The 18,787-nt window shown below is 43.5% G+C and overlaps 1 protein-coding gene across 3 annotated transcripts in view; it reads right to left on the bottom strand.

The window, feature by feature from the left end:
• PPM1H (protein phosphatase, Mg2+/Mn2+ dependent 1H) overlaps positions 1–18,787 on the bottom strand; it is a 290,772-nt gene that overhangs the window by 46,121 nt on the left and 225,864 nt on the right. For all 3 annotated transcript variants that reach the window (XM_058426862.1, XM_032173171.2, XM_032173172.2), the window contains exons 7-8: positions 5,096–5,159; positions 829–936 (exon numbers count right to left, since the gene is read on the bottom strand). In XM_058426862.1, coding sequence (XP_058282845.1) covers positions 829–936; positions 5,096–5,159 — 172 coding nt within the window. The remainder of the gene's footprint in view (positions 1–828; positions 937–5,095; positions 5,160–18,787) is intronic.

Here is an 18,787-nt window from a genome sequence, read left to right as displayed (position 1 = left end):
GTGTGCACCTGTAGTCCCAGCTACTCGGGAGGCTGAGACAGGAGAATCACTCAAGCCCAGGAGACAGAAGTTGCAGTTAGCTGATATCATGCCACTACACTCCAGCCTGGGCGACAGAGCGAGACTTTGTCTCAAAATACAAAACAAAACAAAACAACTGTGACCGAAGGCAGACAGTGAAAAGACTGTAAGTGGAAGGTGCTCTATGTATATCCCAAGTAGGGAGAGACGTTACTTCTGGTTGGGCAAGGCAGAAATCAGGGAAATCTCCATAAAAAAGCATCTAAGCTAAACTCCAGAGAAAAAAAGAATTTGGATGTTTGGAGTTGGGGAGAAAGGGCATTCTTGGCAAAAGGAATAGTTTAAGCAAATATGGGAAACCTAAGGTCATGTAAGGGAAACAGCAAGTTCATTTTGGCTGGTGCAGAAGAACAAAGATCAGAGAAGTCCCGACCAAATTATAATAAGCCTTGAACACCAAGTGCATGGGAGTCTGAGCTTTACTCTCCATGCCCGGGCTGCCATTGAAGGTTTCTAGGAGTCAGTTTTTAAGGAAAATTTACCTGACTGCAATATGTAGCATGGATTGGCAGACTTAGAAAATGTCAGGAGGAGGCTGTGCAGCCATCTGGGTAGGAGGTGATGAGGGTGTGAACCCGAAGAGTCAAAGTGAGAATGGAGTGGGAAAAAGACACAGACGTGAGAGATACAGTGGAAGTACATATAACACAAGTTGGCTACTGTCTGCATATGGGGTGTGAGTCACAGGAGGCATAATGCCCAAAATGTTTTATTGTACAAAATATAAACAAAAACCTCATGAGGTACCTCTGGAGCTGAAGACAGGAATGGTTTAATGTAGATGTTGGAGTCATGCACCTTCAGGTCATGGTCCCCAAGTCCCCTGGTCACTCCAATAGTTGCCATTACCCGGGCCTAGGAGTATAAGCAGAGGGTCATCAGAAACATGCACACAGTGAAAGCATCCCATCCCAGTGCAGATGCCTGGGCTAGGAACAACCAATTTTCCAGTTCCTCCTGCCCAGATATGTTTCCAGGCCCCTTGCTGCTAACATATGTGGATAGCTCTTACCAAGAAAGGGCTCACCAAAATCACTTCTGTATTTGAGGAGTGCTTTTTCTATCCATTATCTTAAGCTTGACAGGTTGCTGCTGTTTCTTTTCAGCTTTCTTTTTTGGAGACTGGAAGGAAGGATGTCCAATAAACTAACTCCAATGCATGCATGATGTCTACAGCTGCAGAAATCAGTTCATATCAAACCTAATAGGATCCATCCATCCATCCATCCATCCATCCATCCATCCATCCATCCATCCATCCACACACCCACCCATCTTTCTGTTACATATCCACTGTACAAGTATTTGCTCAACACCAGCTATGTCCTTAGTCCTGTGATATGTACTAGTAAAAGACGTAAAAACAGAAGTAGCTCTTGCCCTCCCAGAGTTCACCTATTATGTTTTATGGCTGGAGAAAAGAAACTTAGCAACTCTATAACCTATCCTGCTAACATCTCCACAAATTCCCTCTGGGTGGAAAGGAACAAAATGTCACCAGCGCTGTCACATAGCTACACAGAGACCTCAGGGCTGAGATCTCATCCTGAACTGTTTTTGAATGGTGTAAGGAAGCAACACGATTACACCAATGCCTACACAGTCAGCTTAAATATCTCCTGTTATGCTGAAGATGTGATTTACCCAAACATTTATTGGGTACCTACCATGTACTTACATCATGTAGTGGGGGCACAAATGTCTAAGGCCTCGTCCCTACTATAAAGAAACTTGGGGCCACGTGTGGTGGCTCATGCCTGTAATCCCAGCACCTTGGGAGGCTGAGGCAGGTGGATCACTTGAGGTCAGGAGTTTAAGACTAGCCTGGCTGACATGGTGAAACCCCATCTCTACGAAAAATACAAAACTTAGCTGGGCATGGTGGTGGGCACCTGTAATCACAGCTGCTCGGAGGCTGAGGCATGAGAATCACTTGAACCTGGAAGGTGGAGGTTGCAGTGAATTGAGATCATGCCACTGCAGTCTAGCCTGGGTGACACAGCGAGACTCAGTCTCAAACAAACAAACAAACAAACAAACCAAAAAGAAACTTGGTAACGGAGATAAGAGGGATATGTCTAATTAATAACACATAAAATATGGTTAAGTACTGAAAAACACATAGACAATGGGTTATGCAGTTTAGAGGAGGTAAAAATTCTACTGAGAAGGCTCCACGGAGGAGGTGGCACTTAGCACAGAAAGGTGGATTGCATCAAGACAGGCGACACAGAGGGATGGAGTGAAAGTCATCCTGGGTGGAAGAAAGCAGTGTCCTAACCCTTAATCATAAAAAATATATCCAGTGTAGTGAAATGGTTCGAAGACCTGAGCTTGAATCCTCACTCTATTACCTGGGTGATAAGAGTAATTACCTCCTATGAGTGGGGATGAAGTAAATAAGTGCTAAGAAACACTGCAATTTAATATATTGTCTTCATCTTCATCCTAGACTGTCAACAGAGCTGTGAATTTTGAAGCTAGCCTTGGTTCAGAAGGTAGGCAGAGTTCACATTAAGCAGAAATGAAACCATGACACCTTTTTGAGGGCAAGGGTCAGAGGGGATAAAGACACGAGACACAGCCGGACACATCCCAGCACTTTGGGAGGCCAAGGCAGGAGGATCACTTGAGCCTAGGAGTTTGAGACCAGCCAGGGCAATGTGGTGAAACCTCCTGACTACAAAAAATACAAAAATTAGCCAGTGTGGTGGCACGTGCCTGTAGTCCCAGCTACTCAGGAGGCTGAAGTGGGAGGATCACCTGGTCCCGGGATGTCGAGCCTGAAGTGAGCCGAGATTGTGCCACCCTACTCCAGCCTGATGCCATGTCTCAAAAAAAAAAAAAAAAAGTGATGCACAGCAAAGCCTGGGGCCCTCAGCCCTGCTGGGAGGCTGGAATGGCTCCCTTCTAGCCAAGAAGTGCTCAACTCTAAATGTGAAAAATTCTGAGTCCCTTGTGGCTCTCTTGCTCTCCTCCCTGAAATGGGGGCTTCTCTGTGTGCTCTTTCCAGCCAAAGAAATCTGATGTTTCTGCTAGTGACCGACCTTGTTTACAAAGTATCCAGGTGTTACCCACACCAGTCTTTAAAGGCATCTGAGGAAAGAAAATGAGAAGTAATGGCCACAGAAGTACTCTGAAACTTCTGGGTAGGTGTACGCAGAGAAGAAAGGGAAAATCCCAGTCCAGGATACAGAAGGAGCTCCAAGAACTCATGGAGTCCTCAGACAGGGGTGGTATCTACCAACAAAAGCAAAATGGAGACATGGTGGCTTTTAAATAGACCAACAGGTACATGGACAGAACTTGCCACCTGCCCATCACAAGACCATCAAGCTGAAATTACCTGAAATGCTTGAGGAACATCATGTTTTGGTGAACTGAACTTTATACTAAAATTAGAAAACTCTTGCTCCTTCAAATCTTACTGCTATAAACTTCCAAGAATACATCATTCCATCTTCCTATTGTACCAAGGAAAGTATACTGAACATAACTGAACAGCTTATTTAATACTTATGCATTTATGTCAGGTACCAGGCTAGACAGGAACTAGAGATACAGGGATAAGAGGATGTGCTCCTGAGTTTACTGGAACTCACTGGATATTAAATGGTAATACAGAGAATCTCAGCTCCACAAAGAAATGGAGCTGCAGGCATAGGTCATTGGGCTGAATGATACTCATTAATGGTGCCCATTGTACCGAAAGGCACAAGTATTTATATCAGAACAGTGCCTATTAGCCCTGACATGATTCTTAACCAGAGACGGTGATTTGAAAGGTGTTCATTTTCATGAATGGGGTATGTTCGTTTAAAAAATGATTCCTACATGGATCAGATATTTGTGTTTGGTATTCCTCCTTCTGTTGAGATGTCTTTTTGCATTGAAATCACTGCTGGTCTACATCGAGCCCAAAACCTAATCATGTTTGTTCTCGTGTTTTTGCTCTGACACACACACACACACACACACACACACACACACACACACACACACTCTCTCTCTCTCACACACACACACACACACACACACACTCTCTGCCCATGGAAGGCATCCTTTGGTTTTCCTGTGAGTCAGTTCTTCTTGATAAAAACTATCGTATCCAACGCTGGAAAAAATTTCAGTTGACGACTCTTCTCAGTGTGACCACATTTTTCACTTGGAATGCTTCACACCGAGTTGAAATGTATTAGCGTTCCGAGGAAGAATGCAATGATTCAGAAGGCATTTGTTCTTACTAGGAAATAGATTCCAAGCTTCTTGCTCTCCACTCCAGGAATTCAACCTCCTCCAGGCCTCTGGTCAGAGACCACTTTAGGATCCACAGCTTTTCTTTGGTTCGACAATGTACTGTTCAGTGCTGGATTCTGACTGGAACCCTGGGAGCTGATGATGGTCTCTGTTACCTTAGTCTGGGCTCTGGTTGCTGTGACCCTATGGTCTAATTACAGTGACGCTTTGGACTCTCTGCCATGGGGCAAGTGGTAAACAGACTTGCAAAGTCTGAACTTCCATGGTGGAGTCTGAGACCGCGCGAAGCAGACAGAAAGCCACAGCGCCACGTCCGCGGCTGCCCCTCGCTTGGCTGCGTGATCTGCCTGAGCTGTTTTAACCTCATAGTCGCAGCTGCCTCGTCTGCCAGATGGATATAACACAGCCAGCTTGACCTGCCTCCTTGCTTGTTGTCAGATATAAATGAGATGATGTGTGTGAAAGTGGTTCATGTTTAAACACTGTAAAAAGTTATTCAAATGGATCGGGAAGGGGGACTTTATTTTCACAAAATTGGCTTGAGTCCCTTGTGCTCACCGCCCACCTTCCACCCCCACTACTCCTTGGACCCTGAAGACAGGAGGCCTGAAGGATGATGGATGGGATATGCTTTCAAGCTGTCAAGGGTATAAAATCACAAGCTGCTGAGTGGAACACATGGACTGCCACGGGCTATGTGGAGCGAAGGCAGGACAGAGCCCTGTCCTCTCTACCCAGGGGAAGCACACGTGCCTACCTTCTTGCCTTCTCCATATATAAGGGGGAACTTCAAGTCCTCATCCTCAATGGTTTTGTATGCCCTGTAGGGGATAAACAACATTTTAAAAAAGGTTTGCACCCAATTAGTGACCTGCTGCCCTGACACCGACTGCTGGGGATTTCATTTTCCCTGGGACCCCATCCACTCACCACACTGACTACCTCTTTCTTTATAGGGAATTGTTCTCCCTACAGAATTGTGTGTGTGTGTCTTTTACCAAACCAGAAAATACTGTCTTTATATGCTTGAAGAGGGAGGAAATAAGTTGGCATATGCATAATTAGCAAAAAGGGGAGATGGGTTTCTGGCCTTAGGGTCTGTGTAATAATGAAGTGACCCAGCAACAGTATTCTCATCACGAATCCAAAACTGTGAGAAACAGCAGAGCTCAGAGATGAATGGAGTGTGAAACTGCTTCGAGAGCCAGTTCTCACCTTCAGGGGTTGTTTATACCAAAACAGCCTTGTATTGGGATGGCTGGGGAAGAAATCTTTAGAGCCTGTTTGTCCTCTATGTAATATGCAACATTCTTTGTTTCACAATAGCTTTTAAGTAGCCACTCAATACACAGAAAGAACCTTCAGTTTATGCCTCAACGGTTTATTCCAGATAGGGTCCTCCAGTGCCACGGCCTACACAGCAGAGGCGGGTAAAATGAAAGGGACAGAGCTGATGAAGACCATGTCTTGCAGTTTTGCTTATAACCAAGTTAAAAAACAAACAAGCGAACAAACAATTGTTAGCCCAGTTATAGCTGTTTATCACCTTGAGCATGTAGCTTCACCTTTTTCAGTCTCAGTTTCCTCATCTGTACAATGAGGCTAATACACAGGATACAAAGAGCTCAGTACAGAGCCTGCACTTAGTAAGAGCCCACTTAGTGGCAGTTATTACTAATACTTAGTAGATAATTAACACTTGGCATACCAATTCCCCTTTCTGCAAAATGGGGATAGCACTGCTCATAACTTCAAAGTTATTTAAAATAAGACTAAGTAAAAGGTAGGGTAGGTTCTGCTGAATTAGGTGCTATAAGTAGATGCTTTTCTACAGTAACATCTCCTGAGTGCATTAAAAATCCTAATTGATTAAATGGCCTGCCATTCCTGGAGATACCTAGGCTGCTTGGGAGTGAGTCTGAAATCAAATTTATGGAAGCTCTTGAGGTACAAAAGAATGTAACTAAATTTAAAAAGCATGCAACCCCAAAGTTAAAGCAGGTCCATCCTCAGGAAGTTACTTGGTAAGGTGTCCTTCCCATGGGGTGGAGAATCAGTGAGGTTCTGGCACCAGGTGTGCCTGAGGTGGAGTTCAGCATTGCCTTTGGTATAGCCCTGCACAAATAGATGTGCTCTCAGGCCCTCAGGATCCTCATTAATCAATTAGGGCAAAATCTTGGGCTCATTCGTGAGATTATTGCAAAGATTAAAATAGGGAAATGAATGTGGAGAGCTTAGGAGGTACTTAGCACTGTGCCTGGCACAACAAATGCTGCTGCTGTTGAGTGAGCCGAGAGGTATTCTAGGAATTCAATTTTCAAAAAAGGAAATAGTATACTGTTTCCTTCCCCCAAATCTACCAAATTAACACAAAGTAGAAATAACCACTTTGACGTTTTTACATACTCACATGAGCTTTTTTAAACACTGTGGTATATGAGTTTTTGGGGGAACAAATAAAGCTATTATTAGAAGAATTAGGATTTTTTAAAGCTTTCCGGGCAATTCCAATGTGTAGCCAAGTTTGAGATCCACTACTGTAGACCAAGAACTAACATTCGAAATGATTCAGCAATTAGCCCCTTATCAGCTTGACCCTTAAGAGACAGACTACATAGCTCGAGGAGAGGAGGAAAATGGCCTGAGAAAGGCCCTGAGATGAGCATGAACAGAGACTGGGGACCCCATGTGGAGAGGGACACATGGAGAGTGAGGAGACAGGCCCGCACAGAGAGGAGGCCCGCATAGAAGAGTTGGGTCTATGACTAGACATTCACAGGAATTAAATAGAGGTAGAAGGCTAGAATTAAATAGAGGCAGAAGGCTGCAGCTCTAGAACCAATGACTGGGTATTACCTAGAGCTTAATAGACAGGCAAAGAGCACTCCTAACAGGCTTAGAAAAGTAGTAGTAAGAAAACTGCTCTATCACAAGCCAGATCATTGAATTCTCACATGGCAGAGTGTTGCAGGAGCACGAAGTCCATGTCCCACAACTCTGAAAGACACACACTTAGACTTGTTACCCACAGGACCAAACCAACTGCAAATTTTAATATTATATGTTAGCTTCTGTTTATCTTCAGGAACAACAAAACATTAGAAATAGAAACATTGGTGGAAAAGGAAGGTTTATTCTGCCCCACCAGTGTTGGTTTTCAATCAACTATGAGCACTCCCTCTCCCCCAGCAACTAATGACAAGAGGGAATAGCACCAACGAGGAGGAAAAGTACAACACCTTCTCCCCCTCCATCTTTCTGAATCCTAAGCACAGATCATCATATAAAGTTAAGTGGACTTCCATCCATAGTTACAAAGCCTTGAGTAATAAAGTATAAAATATAGTACTCAAGAGTTCAAACTGGCAACTTGATTAGAGTCTGTATAAATTAATAATAGCTAACAGTAATCACAGCAGCTATGATTTACTGAGCATCTTCTACATGCCAGACACCAGGCTCTGTGCTGACTTATAGTATCTAAAATCTCTCAATGGCCTTATAATGTCCTGTCTTACAGAGGAGAGAACTGAGCCCAGAGAGGTTAAGTCACTCCTCCTAGATCAAAAAGGTGGAGTGGCCTTAAAACTGGATTTGGACTTCTCCAGAAAACATGACAAAGAAATGTGATATCAGGACTCAGCCTTGGGAATTTCTCATTCTAGTCCCACAGTCTGAAATGAGACCATTATTGTCCACTCTCTTTGGGTGACCAGCTGATATCTGATGAAGAAAAGAAGACTTTTGTCAAAAGAGGAAGGGGAATTTTCTGTGTGAGTGGCAAAAGAACAAAAGGGGATCATGTTTGTACAAAACTAGTGGCTACTACAGTACTGGGTCCACAGGGAAGAAGAGAGGAAGGTCAGCAGAAGTGATGGTCTGTGTTCTTTTTTTTTTTTTCTTTTTTCTTTTTTTTTGAGACAGAGTCTCGCTCTGTTGACCAGGCTGGAGTGCAATGGTGCGATCTCGGCTCACTGCAACTTCTGCCTCCCAGGTCCAAGCAATTCTCCTGCCTTAGCCTCTCGAGTAGCTGGGATTACAGGCGAGTGCCACCATGCCTGGCTAATTTTTGTATTTTTGTAGAGATGGGGTTTCACCATGTTGACCAGGCTGGTCCTGAACTCCTGACCTCAGGTGATCTGCCCACCTCGGCCTCCCAAAATGCTGGGATTGATCCATGTTCTTAGACCTGCAGCTGCTTTTCTGGCCATCTCACCAGAAATAAGTGACCACAGAGTCAACCAAGCCCCCTCCCACAGAGAACAGACCTTCCTCAAACTGCTCTCAGTTTAAGGAGGCCATCCAAGTTCTGGCCCACATGGAAGGCCTGTCTGTTTTAATATTATAGTCCATGTCAAGGCTATAGGCTTGAATTTATGCTTGCAGCTTGTCCTTGGCTTCCTTCTTTCTCATTTGGGGGAAGATAGGAGAGTGAAGCTTGAGAGCTCCAAGAATGAAGGTACTTTGGATTTGAGATGAATAGAGAGTGTCCAGTCATAGAACCAATTCTTCTACACCACATCCTAAGATTTTTGAAATCCTAATTAAATTTTTAAGAACCAGCCCCCCAAACAAATCACTCGCTAGTTTTACAATAACATGACTGACCAGAGATTATATTATTTGTTACAAGATAGCAAAACTGAAAGGCTTAGAAAAGATTTTCTAGACAAACTCTTATTAATATTTTGGGCCAATTCCTTAATGAGTATTTATGAGGCCAACTGAATCATTTTTTTAGATGAGAAAAAAAAATGCAAGGCTTAAAAGGGTTGCTAAATTCTTGGCTTTCCCTAACTGAGAGACATTATTCTCAGAAGTTTCCATTAAATACTTTTTTAAAGTAATAGTTTCCTTTGTAATGTAGATTGTGCAAAGCTGTAAAAACAAGCCACTGTTGGTTTGGACCTCCTGGAAGGAACAGTTCAGCATTAAGACTGAAATGCCACCAAGTCAGCTGTACCCCAAATATAGGAATCCCTTCTGCAATACACCTAACCTTGGTTCCTGGCCTCTCCTGAATGGACTGCCACAGATAGTCACCGTCCTAGGAGTTTAATGGTACTTAATGTCAGCCCATTCCATTGGAGAACAGCTCTGGGAAATTCTTTCTTAAACTGACCCAAACCCATTGGCCCATCTGGAAAAACATGAAATAAATCCAGACGATTTTCTGCTTGAGAGCTCTTCAATTGTTTAAAGAGAACTAAAAGTTTCCTTTTCCTCAGTTCTTTCAACTATTCTTCACAGGACATGGAGGATGCTAACCACTCTAGTCCCCATGCATCCAACAAACATTAACTGAGCACTGAATACTGTGGTAGTGGCCCTCTAGGGTTTTTCTGGTTGGCCAGTGTCCTCAAAAAATGGTACCCGGAACTGAAAACACTTAAGATGTGGTCCAAATAAGAAAAATAATTATCAGTTTTTTTTTATTTGGACCTTGCATTTTTTAAAAATTAATGAAGCTATTTCCATTATGTGTATTTTTTTTAGGTTTACATATGGAGACTCTGAATGAAAACAAATGAAAAACCCTAGTCCACAAGAAAAAAGACCTGAGAATGTTTTTTTGGCTCATGGTCTCCTCTAATTTATAATAACACACACAATAGATATTTTACCCTGAAGGGAGGACTCCATTGCCCTTATTAATTTTATCTTATTAGTTTTAGTCCATTGTTCCAACTCACTGACAACATCCTGAATTCCGATCCTTCCATCCAAAATATCAGCTGTCTATGCTATATCATGTTAAATTTGATAAGCAGCCCTGCCATCTTCATCCAGATCACTGAAAAAATTGCTAAGTGGAATCATTAGAGACCTTCCTCCTGGCCAAGCTAACCACACAAGGGGGGTGGCAACATTTCAGGTATGTGAAGGAAAGTTTGTGCAATTCAAAAAAATCAAATTCAGCAGTATTCTTTTTCATGAAAATGAGAAGAACCTATCAATTTCCTTTTTATTTTTATTTTTTTTGAGATGGAGTTTCACTCTTGTTGCCCAAGCTTAGGTGCAATGGTGTGATCTCGGCTCACTGCAACCTCTGCCTCCTGGATTCAAGTGATTCTCCTGCCTCAGCCTCCCAAGTAGCTGGGATTACAGGCGTGCGCCACCAGCCCCGGCTAATTTTTTGTATTTTTAGTAGAAACGGGATTTCACCATGCTAGCCAGGCTGGTGTCAAACTCCTGACCTCAGGTCATACACCCACCTTGGCCTCCCAAAGTGCTGGGATCACAGGCGTAAGCCACCACACCGGGCAATGTCCTTTTTAATACAAAAAATAGATGGTATAAAGCTCGGCAGAATCTTGGCTGGTGGAGAAGCACAGAAGACAAACTCAACAGTAGAGGGTGGACAATAAGATATTAATGTTTAAAGAGCAGGTGTTTAGGATTTAAAAAGGCTGTCAACACTGATCCTCAGATAGACACTGTCCTCATGGATTTCAACTCTAATGGAATAGCTCTTGGGCTGTCTATGAAGCAACTTAACTGAACCATTATGCACTCAGTATTTCTCCATCTTGTTCAAAAGGCTAAGAGAAGAAACAATCCGATTTCTTACAAACTCCGAATATATCTATGTATACGGTATTCACCCAATCTAGGAACCTTACCCAACAAGAACAGGTTACTAATTGAGCCTGCCTTATTGAACCTAAGCTGGCTCTCCTAATCATACCACCTCCAGTGGACGCCATTCCTTCAAATCCCTCTTGCTCCTAAGGCACGTGAGTGATGCTCACAGTTCCCACATCAACCCCATCCTTCTAGGCTGAGGCTGTCTCACTGCCCTTCTGTCAGCCTTTCCATCTGCCTCACATCCCCCTCCCTTACCCACCGGCGTTTCAGGACATTCTCCCACCTGCCCTGATGACTTCAGCCTAGGTTCAGATGTCTTTTCCACTCTTTCCTAGGATGTGATTCACAGCATTTTCTTAGAATTTGGTGGTGCTTTTGGATTCCTGGCTTTACAACTCCTAGCCCACTTTCCGCTGACCTTCTTCTCTGTTCCCCATCATCACCCTGGTCATGTGGCCTGCAGCAAGAACACCCCCCACCTCTGAGATTCCAATTCTGAATCATTTTTCCTCTCTCACTCCCTTGTTGAGGCTCTCAGGCCAGTTTCTCTCCTTGGTCCTGCTATTCTTCCTACCTTCTGGCTAAACATGTTCCTGATCCTGTCTCCACCTGTGGCAAAGCTTTCTGAGACTTTTCTTTGCTAGAACTTGTCACCTTCTCGATTTTCCAGTAACACAACAAGGATTGAGTATTTTGTCTATTAACATTATGCCAAATACTGTCATCTCTACCTTTCAAACAAATCCAGAATCCTCAGATTTCAACACCTTCCCTGCTGTCAGAGCCCTAGCACCATAGTTTCTTGCCTACATTATTGGGACGGATCCATCAGTCCTCTGTGCAATGATCTAAGCAAGAGGCGATGGTGCTAGGATGATGTCACCAGGTGGATGGCAGTGAGAGTGTTGAGAACTGTTCTGATTTGTCCCTTACTCCTGTTTTCAGAGCAACTGGAGTAATTATTTTAGAATGTCAGGTCATGTCATTACCCTACTCAAACCCATCAAAGGTTTTCTATTGTACTCTAAATAAAAGCCAAGTAACCAAGAAAACCAGATGGTCTTCTTTAACATTGTTCCTGTCCCCCAAATTTCCTAGTCCCCTTTCCTGCTTTATTTTTTTTCCATAGCACCCACCACCACCTAACAGTTAAAGAATTTTACTTCCTTACTATGGCTATTTTTTCTACTGCTTTTTCATGCCCTTTAAGTTCTATGGGGATAGATTTTTGTTTTGCTACCTATGGCATCTCCTATACCTAGAAGAGCACTCAACATATAATGGGTACGCAATAAATATTTGGTTAAGCAAGCAAATTAATACTACCTTCCCTATGAAGAGGCTTTTTATTCGTATTTTCTTGTTCCATTATATATTTGCAAAACAAAAGCAAAAAGCCTCCTTGTTCGGCTGCTTTCTGTGTCTGGCTATGCTGTTGCGGCTGATGCTCACTCACAAGCACCCCTTTCCCACCTCTGCCCTAGCGGGCTAGGTGCTGTCCTTACAGGCTGAGGCATTCTCTATGAACATCTGAACTTGAGATCCCCATGCAGCCACACCGATGCCCTTTTACCCTAATGAGCAGCATTTATAGGACTTCTCCACCATAAACATACTTTGTCTTTGTGGCAATTTTATACATCCCTTCAGTAAAGCTTTGCTCACACTGTTCTTACGGCTGGGAGGCCTGCTAGCAAATCTCCCACATTTCTCTTTTAATCCACAAGCATCACTCTCCAGCTTAAAGTTCTCCACTGAATTCCCGTCATCTTAAAATAGAATCCAATGATGAGGCCCTCCATGATGTGGCCTTTGCACTCTGACGTCTTCGATCACTCTGCTACACCTCGTAACACTGGCTTTCTTGTTTTTTTTTTTTGTTGTTGTTGTTGTTTGACATGCCAGGGGGCCTGGTCATTCCTTCTGTCTGGGCCATTCTTCCCTTTGATCCTGCCATGCTGGCTCCTGGGCATCACTCAGAAAGGCCTCCCCTGACCACTCATCTAGAAGTCCGGCGTTCTCTGCTCCTGCTCATCCTGCTTCAGTGCTTCAAGCACAATCTGAAATGCTCTTATTAATTTGTTGACCTTCTGTCCCCACATCCTGCACATTAGCTCCATAAAGGCACAGACTTTCTTCCTATGTACCTGTCTATCTTTGTATCTACAACTGCGCGGGCACATGGTACACATAAAGTAGACACTAGCCAAATGGATGAATGAATGAACGAAGGCTGGTATGTCTCCCTTACCATGTCAGTTTCCCTCTAAAGATATCCCCCATTCACTCTGCCTTAATAGCTAGCTTTTCCATGGCTAAAATTCATGGCTGCGTTCCCATCGGTGATACCTCTGACATATGCTTACCTATTTATATTAAAATTTCAAGTTCCCCTTTATTATTAGTATATATACAAATAGTTATAAAATTATAAAAAATAACATTTATGATTCTCTTGTCTATTCCTTTCTCAGTTCCTTAGTACCACGTCAGAATGGCAGTTTTTTTGTCACAGCTATTCACCAGTGTGTATGGTGTTAACAAGACAATTTTATAACTTGGTTTAAAGGCAAGTTCCTCCTTTAAAGTTCTTCCTAGTCTTTGCTGGATTCCTCCATTTCCAGGAAGAGCCCCTACTCTGATTGCTTAACCCATGGGCCAGGAACCTAGAGTTCACACTTTGGCATCATCAACATAAATCACTTCCCACGATCTCCCTTCTCTTCTAAGTCATGACCTTGAGCTACACAGAGAGAGAGAGAGAGAGAGAGAGAGAGAGAGAAATACCATTTGTTTCCCTAAGTCTTAATTCCCTTAGCAAGACTTCAAAGTCATTTAAGAGGAAAGTGATCCCCTCTGGGGGGCATAACAGGACCCTCTCCCTTCGGGGACAGCATAATCTCAACAATTCACTTGTGCAGCTCCAATGACACACACCAGTGAGTCACATTCTTCCACTAACCTCTAGACATTGCCTTGGCTGCCTCTTCTCCCCTGGGGATCTTCCTTCCTGGACTCTCTCTTCCCTCCTGGCAGAGCCCACTGTGGTATTAAAGCACACCAGGCTTGGAGTCAGAGGTTCTGAAGTCACATCTCAATCGTCATGTGAACTGGCTATATGAACCTGGGAAAATCCCTCAGACCTCACTGAATCTGCCTCTTCAGCTGGACACTTCATAGGATGCTTGCAAGGATTAAGGGCAAACATGTCTGGGAACATCCTTTGTGAAGGATAAGGTGCTATTTAGCCATCAGTTGTGGCTATTAAGGTCTTTGGAGCCTCATTCTTTCTTCCATGCAAATATGGAGCTAACAGACAACCGTAAGCAGGAAGACACAGCACATCCCCATAGGAAAAATCACTTCCTGCTGAGCAATCAAGCCACCTAATTGATACTTTTTCTACTGTAAGCATGAAGGAGCATACCCGTGCAACTTTATCCAGAACAGTCCATTGTTCTCCTCTAAAATGAGGACCCAGATACTCAGAAGGATGCCTCAGAGATAATAATCTAAAGAAGGAATAGCTGGGTTAGATTGAAATAGTCATAAAAGGAGGCTTTTTTTTTTTTTTTTTTTTTTTTCCTTAGCTGGGAGCTCAGTGCCCCTCCAGGAGGGAGGAGAAAGCCACAGGCAGCCTTGTTTTCTTCTCATTAGAAACAAGTCCTAGCCCAGCAGAGGCACATTCCATAGGGGCTGGTTGGGTTTGGGAGGAGGCTGGAGCACAGAAACATCTTCAGTCCCCCTTCTTGCCTTCCTATAACAAAATCTCAGCAGTAGCTTAAATCTCAGGAGGCCAGGGATGAAACACCACCCAGGCCTGGCTGGACAGGGACAGACACAAGCCTGGAGCCCAAATGCTACTTGTGGCTTTTAAGAGCTTGGCATAACCCCAGTTAAGCAATTCTGGAATCCACAGAGGCTCCCTTGACTCCCCTCTCCCCACACCCACTCTCCTGAGACCTTCCTGCAAAAAGCAATGCAGGATTGGCAACCACCTCGTGCTTCCTTTTTTTCTGCCAGCCATCTGTATGTCCAAAGGAATCAGGCCCTAAGCCTAACCACAGTGCTCAGTAAATGGAGGCTGCTTTCTGATCCTTCAAGCGGCCTTACAGCAGGCAGCTAGCTCTTCCCCCCTCACTACATGAAAGAGAAAAAGCGAGTGTGTGTGTGTGTGTGTGTGTTTGTGTGTGTGTGTTTCCTTTTAGGCAACACAAGAAGAGTTTGATGTTTGGTTAGATCTTACTATTATATTTTAAATGTCATCTTTTAGAGTCTTTTTTTTCCAGGTTTCTAAGATTCACTTTGCCTTTGGATGGAAACTGTCTGCTGGAAAGACAGAGCTGCACTGTGAAGGAGAGTGAATCTAAGGCACGCTTAACAACAGCAGGCTCAAGTCAGAGTTGTGGAGCAAGGATCAGTCCCCAGGGTGAGTCTGAAGAGGCTGCGAACCCTCTATCCAGCTGGGAGTTTTGGGGCTTAGAATGTTTGGAGATGGACCCCACATCTTGCCCCAGGCTCATCATTGTATAGCAGGCTTTAAGTATGTATAAATCTAGTTTTGGGGGTCATATTTTGGCTCATTGGGTTCCTGAATTTATGTGTTGGACGATATTTTCAGTAGGTATCTGAATGATATGATCCCTGGGAATGTTACCCTGTGGGATGGAGGCTCTCCGAACAAATGCTACCTTGTTTTCTTTCCTTGGTCCTTGGGGTGTTCTTTAAATTAGTTGAAGCCTATAGGCCTTAAGCTGTGAACGACTTGATAGACTTCTGCTAATATAGTGCAAGTTAGATTCAGGCACAGATAGTACCTTTGAATTGTAAGTGTGATTAATACTTGGCGATAAACAGAAGAGGGCTGGTAGCAGCCTAGCTTGTGCATACCTGGCTACCACCTGCTCATCTCCTTAGCCACATGAAAGGCTGCTGGCTTTTTTTCTCCATGAAAACTCTCCAAAATGGGGACCAAGCTCTGGTCCCCGACAATGCAACTGCCCTGGAGGAAATCACCTGATTGATAGGGTTAACCAACAGTCCCTAGGAAAATGCCTACCTCCCTACTTCTCCCCATCAGCACGCCTGAGCCAGACCCTGCCTGGAGTTCTGAGAGTGGTAACCATTTCTCTCTTTTGGCCTAAAGACTCTTCTTCTCACCAGGCCTTTGGAAAATAGCAAGAGGCAACAGAGATTGCTCTCATTTTGCCGGTCAATGTTCTTTGGGAGAGTCTACTGGGTTACAGCAGAGGTTTCACCGGTGGTAAGAAATATATCAATCCTGTTAACCCAATGTATGCACAAACACATTGCAAAAAACAATACTTACCCAAACTATGTGATATACACCGATATTTTCTTTCTATCCTGTGCTATTCAATTTGTTTAAAATGCTGCTCTCCATATACTAAACTGATTTCACAATCCTGTGAATGGGTCCCTACCCACAGCTCAAAGTTTGGTAGAAGAACAGAACCTGCTCTAAGTAGCTTCCAAATTAGGGGCTCAGGCTTTGACCAGATAAAAACAATGGGTTCTATTGGATTCATTTGCAAATATTTACTGAGCACCTACTAGGTGCCAGGCACTGGCACAGGTGCTGGGTATATGGAGTAGAATAAAGTAAACAAAGTGAAAGTCACCTTTTGATTCGTAGGCCAAGTTCAGCAGCAGAAAAGGATGCACTTGGAAAACAATTATTCAATCAGTATTTTTAAAAAAAGTAATCATGTGTATGTATAAAACAGAACTAATAATATTTCAAGATAAAACATTATGAATGACTCTTAAGGAAATTCCAGATTTGGAAATTATTTCTGATTCAGTATCCACTTGGTGTGCATTCACACTTGGCCGTAATAGCTTCACATTCTAATCAATAACATTTAGCTCTCTCCACCGATATGAATCAGAGACCCTTACTTCATGAGCACACAAATGTGGAGTGATTTCAGCTTTCTCAGGGACCATTTATTCTGAAATAAACATGAATTTCATTGACAGTCCCTTTATACTGTATGAGACCAAGTCAATATATACAAATCAGGATATGAACAAAATTGACCCCATAGCTACAAATGGTGGGGTGAAAATAGCAAACAGATTATTAATTACGAAGAGGGTTTCTGCTGCACAGGCAGTTCCTCTGTGTCAGCCCTTGTGGCTTTCCCTCACGAAGCTTCTCCCACTCTGGTCAGATGGGATATTCATATCATGGAGCAGAGTCTTGCAGTGTCCCCTGGGAGAAGCCACATGCAAGGACTTTAACCTATGCGACATCATTTCAAGGCTTTCCACCCAAGTGCCTTTGAATTGATAACATTACGCAGTGCAGAGCTCAAGTATCAGTGCTTTGAGTCTTCTGTTTTATCTTTAAAAACCATGTGAGTTTTGCACAAGCCTACACATGAAGTCCTTCTATCTCACTCCCCAAATTTTCAGGTGAAATAGAAGCTTATCTTGTAGCTTCCCATACTCTTCTGAAATCTTCTGCTAACCCCCCTACATTATTCAGGCCCCCAAGGGAAGAAGCACAGGCCTGCGTAACAGCTGTCGATATTTACCAATGGGAAGAATACCACACTCTTAGCTCCTGCATCAAGGTGGCCCTGTTGTTTCAGAGGATGGAGAGCAAAGGCAGCCATTGTTAAATGTTCTGCTGTCACCTCACGCCCAGCAGTTAACGGATTTTCATATACCCCAATGTTTATTCTACAATCTTTTTGTTCCAGGCACTAAGGATTTATATTTTTAAAAACTTACATAATCCTCACTGTAACACTGTAAGGTAGATAGAAACATTATCCTCATTACACAAATAAGAAAATGGAGGCATAAGAGAGGTCGTATATCTGGGGGGAAATAGGGGTCAAGCTCACTTCAGGTCTGTCCCAACCGTGTTACACTCTTAACCACGCTTCTCTGTGCCTCTGTGAAGAGCTAGGAATCTGCATAAATACCACAAAATGGCATGATACGCAAAAGAATGTTTAATTGCTAATTTCTCTTCCTAAAATTAAATTGTAAAAAAAAAAATTTTAAGCTCATCCTCACATTCTAGGTTTTAATAATGGTCAGTTGCATAGAAGTTAAAACATACCAGTACTCCCAGGGTTGAAAACTAGGGTTGTCTCTTAACAATATGGCAGATGTACAAGGTCACTATAGAATTAGATTTAACCTGAGCTTTGGTGTTCAAAGTGCTCAGGTGCAATAAACTGAGACTCCAAATTTTCATACCTAGGTGCCCAGCTTTCCATAGGGTGATCCAATATGACCCAGAGGATCAGGCCTTGGGGATGGGGTGTGTAGCATTTACTGAGGATGAGCAGCAATGAGAAACCATTAAGTTAAACGCCCTGGGCAGCACGGTCTCCTGACCTATCCCATGTATTTATACTATGCGTGAAGCCTGGACTATCCAGGTTATGGGCACAAAAAGGAAAAAGAGGAGGCCTAATTTGACCCTGACCCACTGTTGCACCTGAAGGCTTTACCATCCCTTATCAGCCACTGCCAGTCCAGTCTACTGGCACCTTATGAACAGTCACTGGCTCACTGCAGGTGGACAAAGACATTCCCAAGCAATAGCAAGGGGATAACCAGGGGCAAAGACCACCAGCAGCCCAGGAGTCACAATACTTTGACAGCTCAGGCTGCCCAGCGCTCTTTAACCAACCACTTCTGCAAACTGTTGTTCACATCCATTGTAACAAAGTCTAGGGCTGCCCAAAGTCAATGTTTAAGGATATACAGCGGCCGGGCGCGGTGGCTCACGCTTGTAATCCCAGCACTTTGGGAGGCCGAGGCGGGCGGATCACGAGGTCAGGAGATCGAGACCACGGTGAAACCCCATCTCTAC

Source organism: Hylobates moloch, unplaced genomic scaffold (genome assembly GCF_009828535.3).
Source record: "Hylobates moloch isolate HMO894 unplaced genomic scaffold, HMol_V3 SCAFFOLD_13, whole genome shotgun sequence".
Taxonomy (NCBI): domain Eukaryota; kingdom Metazoa; phylum Chordata; class Mammalia; order Primates; family Hylobatidae; genus Hylobates; species Hylobates moloch.
Note: the sequence above shows the minus strand (reverse complement) of the source record. Positions and strands in the feature narration are given on the sequence as shown.